The sequence below is a fragment of the Tupaia chinensis genome, unplaced genomic scaffold (assembly GCF_000334495.1).
Source record: "Tupaia chinensis unplaced genomic scaffold, TupChi_1.0 Scaffold148049_1, whole genome shotgun sequence".
In the NCBI taxonomy this organism is placed as follows: domain Eukaryota; kingdom Metazoa; phylum Chordata; class Mammalia; order Scandentia; family Tupaiidae; genus Tupaia; species Tupaia belangeri.
Genome location: NW_006207899.1, coordinates 601,595 through 620,318, shown reverse-complemented (window position 1 = coordinate 620,318; position 18,724 = coordinate 601,595). Strand labels below are relative to the sequence as shown.

The following is an 18,724-nucleotide window of genomic DNA, read 5'->3' as shown; positions in this document are numbered from 1 at the left end:
CTTTCCCTTTGTGTTCGTCATTTTGGTTAATTACTGGAAGGTGGTAGTTCCAGCCAAAAGGCTAGGCCAGTAATTCTATCTTCTACAACTGAGGTTCAATTTTCAGTGTGATAGTTTGCTTTTGAATACTTTCAAGGGAGGTTTTGACTTCCTGTATTATAGTCTTCCTCTCTAACAGGTCCATTTGATTCTTTTTAAAGTGTGAATTTCCTCTTTTAGATCTTGCAAGAATTTCCTCTCCGACTGAAGCTTGTCAGCTTCTTTGTCCTGCCTCTTTGGCAGTTCATTGTCTTTCTTCTCTTCAATCTCTCTGAGCTTTGTCACCATGAAAATTCTAAATTCTTTATCAGACATTTCCATGAATTTCATCATACTGTCTGGGGAAGAAGAGGACTTATTTTTCCTTGGATGACAGGTATTTTCTTGTTTTTCCATATTTCTTGTGACTCTGCGGTGATTTCTAGTCATCAGATGGATGGTGTGTTTCTTCTAATTCTTGAAGTTCAGTCTGAGTGTTAAGAGGCGTGCAGAAGGAGGTGATCTGCAATCTCTCTTATGTTCCGTTCTCTTTGTGCTTCAGAATCAGTGGGAATAGAGGAATATTCCGACCCTAACTGTAGTCAGATGTGTAGATTCTGTTCACTTGGATCTGTCTAGACACTTAGTGAGCAGAGGCTGAGAAGCAAAAGAGTAAAGATAAAAAAAAAAATAAAGAAAAGAATTAAAGAAAAGGAAAGAAGAAAACAAAATAAGAAAAGAGGATAATAAAAAAAAACTATAGATTTTAATATTAAAATGCAAAAATTGAAAACCGTGAGTCACACATTGGCACCATGTGAAAGCAGTATTTCACAGCTGAAGTTCAAGATCCATGTGGAGGTGGGTGGTCCTGGGTTTGTGCCTTTCCTAAACAGAAGGGGAGAGGCACCTATTAACACAATAAAGGGGTTTGAAAGCCCAGAGAATACTTCACCTTTAAAAGAAAAAAATTAAAAGACTCAGGGAGACACAGAGAGCCAGAGAGAACTGGAGACAAAGAGACAGGTAACAATACTCACCAGAAATAAGTGAGGAAGAAGTCTCAGCAGAAAATCTTCATTTTAAGTCTCTGAAAGCACTGGTTCACAGCTGAAGTTCAGGATCCATGTGGCGAATGCACTGTTTCTTAACCAGTCACTTTTAAGTTCAGGTTTTATCATATGCGGTTATGAAAACTTTATAGGAAATACTGTATTTTTTAATGAAAAACTTCAGCATTTTTCCCCCTTCATTGAGATATTTACATTTTATATTAGTTACACATCAATTTTTTTTTCTTTAGGTTTTTGACATAGGGAATATGTACTTGCTGAAGAGAGACAGAGAGAGGGAAAGTGAGAAATTACCCCCCCATGGGGGATGGCCATGCCTCAATCCTTTCTCCTCCATTCTCTCTGGATTTTGGGCACATGCATATACACCCAGTGTGATTTTCAAGCTGCTGGGTCTAGGACTGAAACTGCACTGGGCCATCTGGGAGTCTAGTACCTTAACCATCATACCACGTGCTGGCCCACACATGAAATATTTTATGGTAGTGGTGATCATATGATGCAATTTGGAATTAATTTGGTACTTTTTCCATGTAAAATTTTTGTCATATTTGTTAAAGATTTCTAGTTAATAGTTACTGTGCAATACCATTTGTAAATTAACAACAATTGAAATGCAATAAAATGAATTTAGCTTGTTCATTCTAATTTAAGCATTGAGTCAGTAGCTATAGCCAGGCACTTCAAGTGTCTTGGCATTGTTATTTTAAATAGCATTTATTATTGTTCCTATAAACATAGACTATTTCTTCTCTTCTTTTTTTTTTTTTTTTTTAATTTTTTGAGAGGTTTTTGCTATAGGGTGCATGCACTTGCCAGAGAGACAGACAGAATGCGAGAAATCATCTCCCAGGGGGATGGTCATGCCGCAGTCCCTTCTCTTCCATTCTGTTCCTGGGATCTTGAGCACGCACGCACACGCACCCGGCTTGACTTTAAGCCACCGTGTCTGGGATTCGAACCGCAGTCAGCAACATTGGAGTTCATTGATAGCCATTATGCCAACGGCTGGTCCTTAGACTATTTCTTTTAGTCACATACCGGCCAGTAGTGAAATAACTCTACTCAATTAAGAGAAATCATTTTTGTTTTATTTTTAAGGGAGTTACTAATTACTAATCTGACTTTAGAAGTAAATAATGCTCACAATTAAATTATAGTAATAAAAAGTATATTACCACAAATCAGATGAATAGATAGCTATTTTTAGTTGTTTAGCTATTTTAATTCAAATGTTAAGAACTATAAGAAAAAATATATTCAAGGAATCCATGTTTTATATTCCAATGTTCTTAATTGTTTTAGGCTGCAGTTCATGGAGCTCGTTTCAAAGGGCAGGATCTAAAACTGGCATGGAATAAACCAATAACTAGTATTTCAGCTGTTGAAACAGAAGAAGTTGAACCTGATGAAGAGGAAGTATGTTTTTTTTTTCCACTTGTTTTTGCCCTTAATGTTTATAGTTTTTATATAAAAGGTAATTTTTATGACTGTGATTTTAACATAAAGCTTTTATTCCTGAGCCATATTCCAGGCAGGGGACATGAGATAAATGCAGACAACTTTAAATTTTCTGGATTAATAAGAACTGTGGATTGCTAATCCAAAGACAATATATGAAAACCATTTATATACCCAGTTTTCATTTACTCTTAGTAGACAATAGGTATTCATTAGCTTTTTATCCACAGGAAATCTCATAATACTTTAAGTTTTAGGGTATCTATTCTACTGAATTGTTTTGTTTAACATTTCAGCTTTCCTTTATTTTAATTCACGTTGTTTTAGTTCATTAGAGTGAATGCCTGTGATAATGGTAGATAACTATGATAGGCACAAAAATGAATAAGACACGGTCCCTATCATCAAGGAGCTTATAATCTGGAAAAGGGGGGGGTGGTAGCAGATACATAAGATTCTAATTATAATTAAAGGGAGACTGATACTCTGAATAAAGATTTGAACAAACTGCTGTGAGAACTCAGAGAAAGGAGTGATTATTTCTATGTAGAGAAATCTTGAAGGAGATATTGAGAGTGGATATGGTGCTTAAGTGATAAAATAGTTTTCTATAACCAACAGTGAGGGTTAGTACTATCGTTGAGAGAGGTATTTTAGACAGGGGATAAGTTTCAGCATAGATGTGAGAGAGTATTTTTCTTGGATAAGAGCATTCTGATAGCTGAGAGATGTGGATGTAGAACAGTGAACTCAGCCCTTTGAAACCAAAACTTTAAAAGTATGCAACTCTGTTGTATAGTCGTGAAATAAACTGTAGGAAAAGTTAAAGGAAGAAATAAAGGTAAGAAGGGGAAACTAAATGATTCCATGTTTTACAACTTTGTTATTAGATTCTCATAATGGCACTTCATTTTGTTTGAGGAGCATTTCAAGGCTGTTATACATATCCATAGTCATATGCAAGAATAAAATGTATATTTTGAAACTCATAAACATGATTTGTCATTTTATATTTTAGATTATACCTTTGTCCTTCCATGAGTTTGAATTGAATGGGGAGAAAAGCAGGAGAGCTCCTGGTATTAGGTATTTTGAAAAGTTTGAAAAAGCAGTTTGAGAAGCTTTTATAAAGGGAATGGGCAGAAGAAAGGAATGCCATAAAAGAAAATGTTACATACAGCAGAAGAGAAATATGTGCCTGGTAGACTTTTATACAAGTTATTGGTTGATTTACTGTTTAGGGATTAGGTAAGATATATCAAAGAAAACTTACTGGTGTTTTCTTTTAAAAAACATATTGAGAAATATTTTGCAAGTGTAGAAAATGGCATAATTTGGTAAAGAGAGGCAGGAAAATGGCACAGACAAAGGCTTAACTTGGAATTTCTTTAGTGCCTGTTTCATGTAAGCAGTAGAATAGATACTATGGAGAAACCATTGAGCGGATAATGATTGTTTTTATTTCTTGAATGTTCTAGCTATAGAAATACCTTTTCGTTAGACTCTGTTGAGAGTGATCAGTATTTAAAAGTGTCACCTTTTTTTTCTTTTCTTTTTTTTTGGGTAAATTCCTAAATACATTTTAACCTAAAGTTTCAGGAAGAGTCTTTGGTGGATGACTCATTACTTCAAGATGATGATGAAGAAGAAGAGGACAATGAATCTCGTTCTTGGAGAAGATGATTTGACTGATCATTGATCTGCATATGCTAGAACTCTACCTGTGTTTCATTAGTATTATCTAATGTACTTTTACATATTTGTAAAAACAATTTTTGGTAACATGTGATGAAGATGGATTTCACAAATAGATGAAAAAGAAGAAAACTACCTTCTGATCCTGTATTTTGTGAACGATTGATGTTTGCGTTTTCTTTCAGTAAACAATTGCTAAAGACATCACACTAGAAACATATGCAATGTTTTTATTACATACTTCTACTGAACATTACAGAATTCTTTGGGTTCTTTGTATTTAATGAATAGGTCTGAAAACTTACGACCAATACTTGTTATAACTTAGAGGATTTTGTTTTACTCCAAATAAGGAATGAATTTGCATTTAAAATCTTAATGAATGTTTTCAAAAATGAATAGATAACATAGTACTCTAACTAAACTCTCCAAGTTATGTATTCATAATATTACATAGTAGTATGCTTAGGCTTTACTATGTATTAGCCTTTTGTTGGACTTGTGTATGTATTTTACCATATGGGTTTTAATGATAACGATGTATGACTGCTTTACATATGAGTCCTTATGCATCCGGATGTTAAAAAATAAAGTGGAATGGTCTCTTAAAAGAAAAGGAAAAAAAAAAAGAAAGAAAGAAAAGCAATGACAAAAAAAAAAAAAAAAAAAAAAAGGCCAAGACATTGTTCTTTGATTTAAAAAAAAAAAGAAAAAAAAGAAAAGAAATTAAATAGACCATTCCAGATGGTGATCTACCCTTCCCCCCAATTGTCACAAAAGGAGCTATAATCACTAATTTATTCTGAATAATAATGATTACTGGTACCGATACAATAATGTACAACCCAATGTTTAAAATTTATACCACTTCAGTTTGGTTTGATCCTATAAATTTTCAACAGATGTTTTAAAATTTAAAAGCAGGCTGATTAGTTTGGAACCAGACTTCAAGTAGAGCTAACATTTGGTGAATAAGAAAACATCATATTACATTTTGGATGTATGAAAGAAAACTTGACCATTTGAAGATGTATGAATAAAAGAAATGTACTATAGATACTACTTTAGGAAAACACTGTTTGGTAAGTGTTCCAGTCTGATATTTTAAGTGTGCATTTCCTATACTTGTATAAAAATCTTTGGCATTTGCAACAATATTGTGATTTTTAAGTGGATTTTTCTGGCCAGTGAACATGATCATTGAAAGTTGACACAGCAGTTTCCAGGAAATAAATGCATTCTTTGTAGAATCAGGGGGTGGGAGATTACGTATTTATCTTTTGAAATTCAACATTTTGGTTGCAAGTGTTTATGCCTCTCGAGATTATAGTGATATTAAAAATCACGTTAAAAAAAATCTCTTTCTTCCATATTGGGGTCCTCACGATCAAAAACTGTAATACCATCACCGTCATTCTCTCAGTGGAGCAACTTGTTGATGCTGTTCTTTTTTCTTTTTCTCCCCTTGCACTGGGGTAAAAGTTGTGTGTATGTTTTTGATGTAATACTATTTCAAAGGAGTAGGAATATTTGGCTTGGAATTGATGTACATGTTTATATTTGAAATTTCAAGATTAGACTTTAGTTGTCTAAATAGTGTCTTTACACAAAAACTTCTTAACTTAGATCTATGATATATTTTTATGTAGTCTCTTGTATGTTGATTGTGTGCTATTCTGATTCATTAGGTAAGTTTGTTTTCTTTTCTTTTTAGTAGTCGTGAAAGATGCCAAATTGGCAGAGGCTCACGTTTCTTCTCTTTACACCAAACAGGTATTATAAAGAAAGTAAATCTTTCAAAGGCCAGTTAAATCTCCATGCTGATTTTTGGCTTTATAATTTGATTAGTAAATTTTAGCCTGATATTTCAAAATTCATTGTAAACCCCTTATAATATAAATGAACTTACATAAGCCTGCCCATAAATTTAGTCCATAAATAATCAATTTCCCTAGCCTAAAATTGTCTGCTAACCTGGAATTTAATATATTTTAAGCCATGTTGCTTTAAGTGAGTCTGAAAAGAAGTATGTTTCAGTTTGGTCTCAGAGTATGGAAATTAAATGTTATCAACATTCATTAGATTCATAATTATATTTTTATTAACAATATAGTTTTAATTTTGAATATTACTATTAAGTTGCCATTGGAGTTTTAATTTTTGAGCTTGTATGTACTCGTTTGTGTTCTTATTTAAAATTTAGCTATCCCTTTGAAGTAATGGTTAATTCCCATTTTACAGAAAGGGAAACAGGCTATTAAAGATGGTGCAACTTGTCCAAAATGATAGGTAGTAAGTGGAAGGACTAGATTTTATTGCAGGTATTCTTATTTCAATGACAGGTTTTTTGTTTTGTTTTGTTTGTTTGTTTGTTTTGTTTTTTAGCTCTGCATTGCTGCCTTATTTCTAATTACTTATGGAATGTGAGAGTGTGTTTAAAGTAAACACAGTAGTTTCTTGTTTTAAAGATAGTGTACAAAATTAATAGACTTCTTGGTCATTAGTTCATACTTTTACCTTTCCTTTTAATATAGCACTTTGTTCATATCTCTGTTACAATACTTATGTTGTAATACAATTTATCTGGTTTATATGTCTGTCTTCCCCACTAGACCACAAGCTCCTCTAGGAAAGGGACCATGTCTTATTCATCTTTTTATCTCTACTACTTATAAAGCTTGGCTCATAGTGGGCACTCAGATGTTGAATGAATTAATGAATGATGAATGCATATTTAAATCTCCAATAATGGAGTGACAGTTCTTATTACTTTTTAATTCTTATCATAAGTTTTCCAAAAATCTCTTTCTTCAAGGTCTCTTCAGTCAGTGGGACCATTTTCTTAAACAGTTGACACAGTTAATTTTCTTACCAGTGGGGTTACTAGAATTGATGGAGGTATATACATGTGGTCTTACTGGAATTTCCACAAGATTTAGGCATTAATATTCTGGAGTATTAAATGTTGTAGTCATTTTCAAAGATAAATATAGCCTTTTGGTTTCTATCATTTTGTATGATTAGAAATGTTAAGAGCCACCAATCTAGTCCATTCAATTAATTTTTTTATTCCAAAGATGACCTAGTATATTGTACTGGACAAGAGTTTAAGAGATTGAGCTTTTGGTCTCAGTTCTGCAACTAACTCTGTGACCTAAGTTAAGTCTCTTACCTTTTCCAAGGTTGTTTCCTTGCCTATAAAATGAAAGCAGTTGGACTAGTTGATCTCTAAGGTCCTTTGCACATCTGTAGTTTCACTGGTGCTATGTTAATGTCTGATCTGAAACAATTTAACATGTCTAAGCCAGTTCTCCCTATCTGTTGGTACTGTTGTTTCTCTGATCAATAGGAACGATTTAGATTTGGTTATGCTGATTCATGTAATGTCCCCGGTACAATTTTGTGTATAGTGTTCCCAAATGCTTGCATTTGCTGGCACAACTTTGATTCCTACAAAGTATAGGATTAGATTAAATTACCTATTTATTATCACTTCTCCTTCCCAAATTAGAACTTCTCATTTTGCTTGTAAGCTCAAAGTTTAAAGATAAAAATATTGCTTATAATACAGGTAGTCATTTCTCCCTACAACAATATGGATTTAAATCGTCCTTTCATCTCAGTTTACTTTTTCATTTTTAAAATGTGTTTCCTAAAACTAGAAACATATTTTAATTCTACAGCTCTCCTAACAAGCTCTGCTTTAGTACAGATCTGGGCTGTGCAGGCTGAATTGGAAAATGACAATGTAGGAGTAGCTGCTACTTAGAAGAAAAAAATTAAGGAAATATTAGAATGTTGGGAAAGTCATGATGTATTTTTCTATTTTTCTGTGCAAAAATGCATCATGACTTTCTCAACAACCCAATGTATGTATTACTGTTTAAGAGCTTGGTAAGGCTGATTGAGTTGTTATTTTATATATTTCACTGAATATTTTATGTCTCTACTTAAGCAGTGTTGTTTTTTATGTTATTGGATAATTGTAACATCTTAAAAATTAAGTAACTGATGCCCGAGCATTTACTGACAGCATGTTATAGTAATGAGAGCATATTCCATATTTTTGTTTTATTGTAATAATGATTAAATGTAACAACCCATAGTTATCTATAAAGATGAGATTTTACTGTTTTAGCTGATTACCTATAGAAAGTATGGCTGGGCTTAATAGGGGGAAATATCTTGTTATTAGAACTGTTTTGGAGAAACTCGTAGTCTTACTTGGAGCACTAACCATTGGCTACAAGGGTTCAAAGAAAGGAAACGGTTGCTTATTTGGTATTTTAAACATCAGTGACTATTTTAGAGTATTATACAAACTTTGTCAGTCTGTATTTTCTTTCCCTTACATGTAATATAGATCAATTATAGAAAATTAGTTTTAGTTCTCTAGAATTTATGTTAGTATTTATAACTCCCCTCATTTTACCTCACAAAATGTCGATTAGCCTTTTAAAACAATAATGTCCTATGTGAAACTCTGGCTATAAAGTTAGCTCACTTTTTGGACATTCTGGGCTTATTTATCTAAAATTCTGTAAATTAAAAATGGAAATTTAATACAGAATTAAATCACCAGTGTACTTACATTTGTAAGGCAGAAAGACCTTTTTCTCAGATCTCAGGAAAAAACTTTGTTCTTGTTAACTTCTTGAACTTACTAGTTGCTCTAAGGTATGTATATAGGCCTTTTGAGAAGAGCAGGTTGCTTTTGTTTTTGTTTGTTTTCTTTTTACTTTAATTATTATATTCCTATCAGATGACAACGGATAATCTTCCAAAATAGTCCTAGGAATGAAAAATCTTGTCAACATGACTGCTATTCTCAGCAATTTTTAATGATAAAGCATACTTGCTTAGTGGGAAAACACCTACTTTGGTAATAACTTACTTGCAGCACATTAGTATTGTTTGTTCATTATTTAGTGTGATTGAAAGCATTTTTTAATTTTACTCATTTTGTATCAACTTTTTATACTTGCTCCTTCCTGAATCTTTCCCTCCCTGTTTCTTTATTTCATCAGTGTACTCAGCTTCCCATCATCTAAAGTTAGTTTAGCCTTTATTTTTACACAAGGCATTGTCTTATTTTGATGTGTTCCTTTTTACTTATTTTTGTGTTGTGTTTTATTTATCCTTTCTGCTTACTGTAGGATTTTACATCATATAGTAATTAAAGAATGAAATAACTATCATATAGAGTTTAAGGAAATTACATACATCTTGTAGTTAATTATTTTGAAATCTTTGGGCAACACAAGAAAATTGTTCTTGCTTTTTTGTTTTTGAATGACTTGGAATTTGTTCATAATTCTTAAAATTTCCTTGCCTATCTATGCACACCCACCTCTATGAAAATGTAATATCTGATCAGTTACTAAATTTCTTAACCCAAAATTTCATGTTAGCCATGTTGTAGTGCTGTAGTCTTTGCAGCTTAATGTTTTAAAGGAAACATGATACAGAGAGGAAAGCTGATCCTTTATGTAATTTATCTGCAACATTGATTTTGATTCCTTCCTCAGATAGATTTTTTAAATGTTTAGAAAAGTTGGAGATCAACTTATGGTATGATTCAATTTTTATATTTATTTACTACTTTCAAAAATTTTTTTAATAGTTTTCTCTTTTTCCGGCAGAGAGAGATCATCATTGCCTGAATTTAGCTTTGTGACTGCAAGAGCAAGACCTGTTCCTGTCTGGAGACGACTGTTATAATAATACATGCTATCATTTTATGTTTGCCATTATCAAATTGAATAGCTGTTTACATGTACTATAATTAGCATTTTTGTCTCTACAGTTCTCTAAGAGTACATCTGCATCCAGAAGTATATTTGAATGTGTGCTGTCTGACGTTTTTCAAATGTTTTCTCCTCTCACTTTATAGCAGTTTATTTTTTAAACACCTTGGGAAGGAACAAGGCTTCTTGGTTTCCTATTTTGATATACGTTCATTTTCAGCTAAGTTAATTAAGACTTGTGTCTAGGATATCTTTAAAGCCATGATACTGTGCTCATGAACAATTTAGAATGAAGAAAATGAATTAAACGGTTAACCATGAGTTTGATTTTAATTTTTAATTTCTGGCATACAATAGCCATTTAAAATAATTTTGAACAAGTGATAAAAAAAGTTTTCTTAAACATTATAGTAGCTTGCCTGTTTATTCTGAATATACTCACTGACATCTTTGCCAAGGCCACTTACCAAAATTATTTATTTTTAAATTCTTAACTCTTCAAAACCAACAAAGGGAACAATTTTCTTTCTTTTCAATTGATAAATGATCTATGGACTATAAATATGGAGAAATAATTATTAAATGTCTAATTTACACAGTTTTTTTATGTTTTCTTCACTTGCCATCAAGACATCAGAGACAATCTTAAATGCAAGGGGGAATTAGTGTTGTATGTCCAACATTGTTAAAGGCTATGTATGCCTTTTACCTGCTTTTAAAAGTGTTTGTCCAAGTTATTTATTTTAAGCAATATGGTTTAGAATTATTTATAAAGAATATAATTAAACTTCACCTTTAAGTATTCACTCACAATATGCTTTTTATAATAGCCACCATAAAAAATATTTTTACAATATGAATTTCTGCGTGTTCCCTTATAGATTCTCAGGTGGATTTGAGAAGTCAGAAATACTCTATAGCAACTCATAGTATACAGGTCCAAGTTCCATCTGGCTGTACTAATTTTATCCCTTTTTGTGAAAAGCTGACTATTCTGAATGCTTTTCCCTCCTTGAATAGGCATTGCATTTCTCTTCATTAAAAATAAAAATAATGGGACCAGCAGTTAGCATAATGGCTATGTCGCTGGACTCCCATGTAGTTGACCGCGGTTTGAGTCCCGGACCCGGGGGCTTAAACTCAGTCAGACGTGTGTGCGTGCATGCCCAAGATCTGGAGAGGAGAATGGAGGAGAAGGGATTGTGGCGTGGCCATCCCCCCCGGGGGATGATTTCTCACTTTCTGTCTCTCTGTCTCTGTTTTTCTGGTGAGTGCACGCGCCCTGTAGCAAAAACTTCTCAAATAAATAAATAAATAAATAAAATAAGGATCAAATCAGTTAAAGTATAAATGATCTCTTTTGATCCACATTAGTTAACACATAACAATGGTTAATGCCCGGCTTGATTAAAGGGAAAGTACATATTTTGGAAGATCTTCTAATATAATTATGACCTGATATCTTTCAAGACTTAAAATTTTTTTTTTTAATTAAACTTTTATTTTGGGTCACATTTGCAAACTAGCAGATAGTCACATTGAGTTCAAATATTTTGCAGTTCAATAATTTTTTTTTTTTCAAGAAAGAATTCTCTGCCTCTGCAGTAGTGGTTTAGGTGCAAGGTTGGAACCCAAAGAATGTTGTATGAAGAAATCATACTTCCTGTTAACAGTGTTGGTTGGTTAATGGATGTGGACCACATACTACCACCTTCAAGTTTATTTTGTCATCTTTCTTTTGTCCCCCTTTGCTTTTAAATTAAAAATAAAGCAAAATTGAATATGCCATTGGCAATCAGAAGTCAATATAATTCTCATTGAGATCATTGTACTTACTGAAAATTGTGAGATTCAATTGGTTAGATACATATTTTAAACCCCGTATGTTGATTGATTAAAGATAAGGTTTTTATTATTTCATTGTCCTGAATAGGACTCTCATGGAGCTATGTGTAGATAACTGTACGAATCACTTTTGTGTAATTGAATGAAGCAGTTTACCTCTGCATGATTGCATTACGGAAGCCTTTTATATATCTTTATATTTTTCAATATACTTAGATTTTACACTATTAGTCGCTCTAGTCATGCTATATTTGCTTTTTTTTTAATAGAGTTTATAAATATTTATGCTCAGAATACAGATGAACTGAATATTTTTGGTCTTGTTTACAGGATAAATAATACTCTAAAGTGTTACAGGCCCCTCAAGTGTCTTAGGAAAAAGTCATGGTGCTATAAAAACTTTCTATCATTTTTGAACTTAATGTCTAGACTGCTAGGCTTTAATCTGTGATTGTTTGCCATTTAATCTAGCAGCATAATTATAAAACTGGTTTTTGCTAAGTCAGGTTAAGGGCCCACCTAGCTCATTAAAAACACCTTATAATTTAAAGATGCAATGCAGAATGACTGTACACTTACTTATGCCCTGCTTCCCCAAAATAAAAGTTTATTTTGATTAAAGGGAGGTTATTTATTTGGCTAGAATTTTAAAATGATACATTCAGCTCAACTGTTTTTCTATATTTCAAATAGAAAACTACTGGTCCTAAAATATGTCATCCTGCCCTGCTTTAAATTCCCATCTGTCTTTCACTTACTTACAAGAGGTAGAGTAATTCCTAAATATTTACAGAATGTTTGATGAGTTGTAAAAAGATAATATGTTGTACAAGCTTTGCATTGATGTCTAGATTTTTTTTTTTTTCTATTTTGTCCCCAAGATTTCATTCCAGCACCTTAGTGAATGTTCTTAAGATACAATTTTTAAGTATCGGCAAAGCATTCATAGAAGTTTACTTTTGATTCTCAGAATCCTGAACCTGTTTTGGGTGTGATAATTACTTCAGAACATATTGTCTGACACAAGATTTCCTTTGATAACTGGTTTATTTTAACTCAGTTTCTGTGGACTGTTGAATCTACAAACACCAAAGGAGTCTTCTTGTCTGGAGACTGGATTGTTCCAGTTTTTAATACCTGTGCCCATAAGTATCCCATTTCACGAATGTGTGTTGGCATGGGGAATAATTCCCTGCTCTTTGAGTGGAGCGAAAGTAATTGGTTAAGCTGCAGCAGCTTTTTGTTTATTTTTAAAAGTGATAATAAAACTTGAACTGAAAAAGGTAAAACTTGAACTAGAAAACTACTCTTGTATGCTTAGAATGTTTATAGTACTACATGTTTATGTGAGGTTGTCAACACTTTTATTATTTATAGTTGAATTATGTTTTGTTTGTTAAATATCCATAATGTTTATTATTTTTATATTTTGAAAAATTTTAAAATAAAATAGTCTTACTAAAAACAGTCGTTAATGTTTTAAAATTGTCCTACATCTTGCATCAATTACATTAATATAGATGAGGAAGAAAAATGTTCATTCATCATTGAGAATTTGGAAAGTGTTTATATAAAAATAAGACTCCACATTTTCTCCTCTTTATCCTGCAGTCTCACCTTAAGTTGTTTTTGCCTCATCTTTGTCCTCAGTGTGTCCAGTGGCCTAATGACTCCTGTAAAGGCATGCACATAACTTCATTATCCTTCTCCCCAATTCCTGTGTTTACGCTTCTGGAAACACTTTCTTTGTTTAGTTTGGTGGTTAAAAAGTTCTCCTTATCATGAGTGGTAAGTTTAAAAATACTGTTGTGATGATGAAGAATGAATATCATAGATTTTTGAAGTGAAATTAGACAAAGTGCTTATAATATCAACCTCTAAAGTAGTTGAAAGTTTTCAGAACCTACCTCCATAATTTTTAGTTTTTTTCTGAACCTTTTCTTTTCCTGATCTATTTTGGCCTCCTTATCCAGCATTCAGCATATGTTTGTTTCATATTTAATTTTGTTGAATGAAGAGTATTATATTCTTTTGTTTTCCATAGCAGATACACGTGTCATCTGTGCAATTGGTTAAATAAGATTGGTAACTTCCTACTTGTGACACTGCTATGAGAAAGTACATTTATATCTCTTAAGTGCATAAGATTTAACAAAAATCTAGCTAAACTGATTTGGTTGTGAAATAGAGGACTTTGGTTAATAAACAATGACACACTTGGTGAAATTATAAAAGACTTTTATATAAGTACAAACAAAGCCAGCCTCTGTGCAATATTTACAGATTGATCATGTCGTTAGCCATCACTTAACCTGAACAGTATTTCAGCAAAGAGTATGAAATGATTCGTCCTTTAATCCTTTAAATGTATCATATATAGTGTATGTTATTGTAGAGAAACTAGAAATTTTAAAGTTTAAGGTAGTATGACTAGCCTAATATCTATAAATAGCATAGACTTTTTTAAAGATAGGATTACATAATTTATACTGTTCTGTAGCCTCTCTTCCCTTTTGCTTATGATAAATTTATGCCATTTCTAGGAACTTCTTGATTATTTGTAGGTGAATCATAATCAGTTCTCATTTTGCACTCTTGGGGCCTTTTCATTTTTTTACTTTAAACAATGCAATATTCTCGAACATCTTTGTACCTTTCATTAGTCACAATATCGTCTCCAAACTGTTTGGTCAAAGTATATTAGTTTTGAAAATTTGGAATAAATTTTGAATTTGATCTTTTACAATTCAGATACTGTGAACACCTAGGTACTGTAATAGTCTAGCTTTGATAACAGCGTAAGTTCAGTACTCTTTGCACACGTTAGACTTTTTTGAGTTTATTCCATATTCATAGCACAACAGCTACATTATGCCTGATAAATTAGTTTAACTCTGATGCAGTAGTGGCACTTTATTATAGATATTTTCCAGTACACAGTAGATCATGTCCACAGGTTCTGCATACATGGATGCAGATAAAAAATGTTAACTTGTTGCTGTTGTGTATTATGTAGTTAGGCTTATAATGGTTGCATATGTACTGAACATGTACAGACTTTTTCTTGTCATTACCTACAGAATACAATATAATAGTTACATAGCACTTATATTGCTTTAGGTACTGTAAGTATTTTAAAAAAGTATAGAGGAAGATTGTCCAGGATTTATACAAATTTGTCATTTTATGTAAGGAACATGAGTATCTTTGGATCTTGTATCTGCAAGGGGGTCCTAGAACCAAGCCTTCAGAGATAATGAGGAATGTATTATATACTTGCTAGGATTCTGTATACCATACCAGACTTTTTTTTTTTTTTTTAAGAGATTTTTGCTGTAGGCCACATGTACTCCCCAGAGAGAAAGAGAATGAGAAATCCCCTCCCCTCCCCGGGGCGGGGGGGTGATGGCCATGCTACATTTCTTCTCCATTCTCCTCTTGGGATCTTGGGTATGCACGTACACAAACCCACTGTGAGCTTTAAGTCACTGAGTCTGGGACTTAAACCGCAGTACTATGTGGGAATTCAGTGATGTAATCATTGCGCCATCTGTTAGTTCCGCTACTACGGTTTTAATAGTTTTCTTATAGCATTTAGTTTTCAAGAACTTTTACAGTCTCATAATTAGTCTGTAGTGAAAAGTATTGCAGATTGTTTTTATTAGACAAATAGTAGGATTGGGATAGAAATTTTTAATGCCCTAGCCACTATAAGAACATGCAAGTAGCCACTAAATAAGTGATAGCCAAAAGCTCCCCTCCCCCTTTTTTTAATTCACCAGAGAGCAGTGCACTTATCAGGGCAAGAGAGGAGAGGAAGAAAGTGACCACATTGCAATCCCTTTTCCTCCATATGTCATCGTGTCAGGATTTAGGTCATGTGTTTCTTCAACCATGTTGGGCTTAGCTCTATCAACCATTAGGCATGGGGCTGGCCTCCAAATCCCCATATTTTTAATCTCAATAGTCCAAACTGATTTAATCTAGAAAAATGTAAATTGTGTTTTCCCCATGAAGTTCATACTGATACATATAAAGCATGAAATAGACAAAGATGAAAACTAGATGAGAAGGTAGTGGAGCTCAGTTTTCCTGTCATAAGGATACTAGGTAAGTATATATGACATTAATTTCAACATTGACGAATTTTCAGTGATATGGGAGTTTTCTAAGTGCTCAGACTTTGGTTCACTTTTTATAAATCTAAAGTGTTTATTAAAGTTTCATGCAGTAGCATTTTGTATTCAGTGCTGTGAGAATCATGATTCTGGTTATGTAAAATTGCAGTATACAGCGTATTTGTTTTGGGGATTTTGAGTTTAGGACATGGAGTTAAAAGACAATTTTACACTACTAATTTCAGGGAGGATAAGTAAAAGTCACACAAAAACCTTTGAAGTGTTTGGCATTCTAAAACTTCCTTGTATTTTTGAAAAATTGCTATAGGGCAAGTCTGTTTTCCAGAGAGAGAGGAAGAGAGAGGAAAGTGAGAAAGCATTCTCCAGAAGAGCATGACCACATTGCAGTCCCCTCATTCTCCTCCTAGGATTTTGAGCACACACACGTAAATGTGTGGCATGTTTCTCAAGCTGCTAGGTCCAGGACTTGAACTGTGCAATTGGCCAGGTAGGACACAGCCACCTTAACCACCATGCCACTTGGCTGGCCCCAGTATTAGTAATTTTTCTTTAAAAAAAAAAAAAAGCTCAGGGATTCAATGTCTTGGGTAAAAGGATAGGGTCAGTTCTAATGAAAATGAATACAGAACTTTTCTAACATACACTCCTGGTACCTCACTAGGGAGTATGAATTGATTTACCCTCAGACCCGGTCTGCTTTAGATACAGGGACTTGTGTGAAAGTCTCAGCATTTCCCCTTTGTTCCATCTACTTTGTTTTTCCCCCTACTAATATGCTCTGAAGACCCAAATTTAAGAGTCATGGAGGCTATTAACTGATTTTTGACAAAAAGTAATCCAGTGGAGAAAAGACAGTTTTTTCAATAAATGGTGCTGGGAAAATGATTTTTAGTTGTAGAAGAATTAAACTAGACTCTGGTCTCTCACCATTTACAACAAATAACTCAATGGATTTGAGGTTTAAGTGTAAAGACTAAAACTATAAAAATATTTGTGGAAAACGGGAATACCATAAAAAAAAGTGAGATTACATCAAACAAAATCTTTTGCATATCAAAGGAAACAACCCATAGAATGGGAGAAAATATTTGCATAACATACTTCAAATAAAGGATTAATAACTAGAACAGAAAAACAGCTCACCTGAAAAAAAAAAATTTAAAGTGGTTGACCAATCTGCACATTCAGTGCAAAGGGAGACATACAAACAGGTAAAAAGCATATGAAAGATGTTCATTCTCTCTTACCATAAGTGAAGTGCAAATCAAAACCACAATAATGTATTGCCTAACCTTAGTTGAAATGGCTGTGATCGAAAAAGCAGAGTAACAAAAGCTGACAAGTTTGTGGAGAAATGGGAACTGTGGGTCAGAATGCAAATTAGTACAGCCTGGTAAAGAGTATGGAAGTTCCTCAAAGACCTATAATAGAACTATCACATGACCCAAAAATTAGATATATATCCAAAGGACAGGAAATTAATTGGAGGGACATTTGCACATCCATGTTTAATGCTGTATTAGTCACAATAACTAAGACAAGAAATCAACCTAACTGCCCAAAAACCCATGAGAAAATGTAATACTACTCAGCCATAAAGAACAAAGAAATTCTGTCATTAGACAAAATGGACACCTATTAATAGGGTTCGGCAGATGGGGTAATGGTTAAAATTGCTGGACACTGTTGTAATTGACATGGTTCAAGTTCTGGTGGCTTAAAACTCAGGCCAGGTGCATGTGTGGGCTTGCCCAAAATCCCAAAAGAATGGAAAAGGGGTTGCAGCATGGCCATCACCGTGGGAGGTGATTTCTCACTTTTTGTCTCCAGTGAGTGCCCTGTAGCAAACCTCTCTTAAAAATAAATACTGGGAACCAGCAGTTAGCGTAATGGCTATGTCGCTGGATTCCCACGTAGTCGACCGCGGTTTGCGTCCCGGACCCGGTGGCTTAGAACTCACGCTGGGCGCGTGTGCATGCGTGCCCAAAATCCCGAGAGGAGAATGGAGGAGAAGGGATTGCGATGTGACCATCCCCCGGGGGGTGATTTCTCACTTTCTGTCTGTCTGTCTGTGGCTGGCGAGCGCACGCACCCTATAGTGAAAACCTCTTAAAAATAAATAAATAAATAAATACTAAGTGGAACAAGCCTGGCTATGAAAAACAAATAAGGGCACTGGACTCCCACATGGCTGACCATGGTTCAAGTCCTGGACCTGGCAGCTTGCTTTCTCTTTCTCTCCGTCTGTCTTGGTCTGGTCAGATTAAAAAAAATAACAGTGATGATAAATTGAATGAAATCTTTAAAAAGAAAAAAAAAAAACCTTGGGAAAGTAAATAAAGCTAGGAATTTCAAAATTACTCAAGGTGAATATTTTTTCACTCTGTGCCTATTTTTTCATAACATCTCGGCAAGCATTGTCTGTATTTCTACTCCATTTTTCTCTACCAGATGGGAAGTATTCTTTGTAAAGTTCTCCAGTACAAAGGTTGGGTAGGAGGTATTTTGTAATTGGCTACATACATACTGTTGTCTTATATTCATTTACTATTGCCGTATCCCCGCAAAGTGTGCAGTGAGACACCTGACAACTCTGTGCATCAAGTGCCCATTCCCAACTCATCTTTTTACTCAAACAAGAGGCAGCTGAGTAAACCAGCCCACAGTAAAAAAAATGGATCAATGGGGACCAGCAGTTGGTGTAATGGCTAAGTTGCTGGACTCATATGTAGTCGACTGCAGTTCG

The 18,724-nt window shown here is 33.7% G+C and overlaps 1 protein-coding gene across 1 annotated transcript in view; it reads left to right on the top strand.

Moving 5' to 3' along the window:
* RBM26 (RNA binding motif protein 26) overlaps positions 1 to 11,014 on the top strand; it is a 105,093-nt gene extending 94,079 nt beyond the window's left edge. Inside the window, exons 21-24 of the mRNA XM_027768932.1 lie at positions 2,397 to 2,510; positions 4,146 to 5,329; positions 5,962 to 6,020; positions 9,890 to 11,014. Of these exons, the coding sequence (XP_027624733.1) occupies positions 2,397 to 2,510; positions 4,146 to 4,235 (204 nt within the window). The 3' untranslated portion in view covers positions 4,236 to 5,329; positions 5,962 to 6,020; positions 9,890 to 11,014. The remainder of the gene's footprint in view (positions 1 to 2,396; positions 2,511 to 4,145; positions 5,330 to 5,961; positions 6,021 to 9,889) is intronic.
* The last annotated feature ends 7,710 nt before the right edge of the window (positions 11,015 to 18,724 follow it).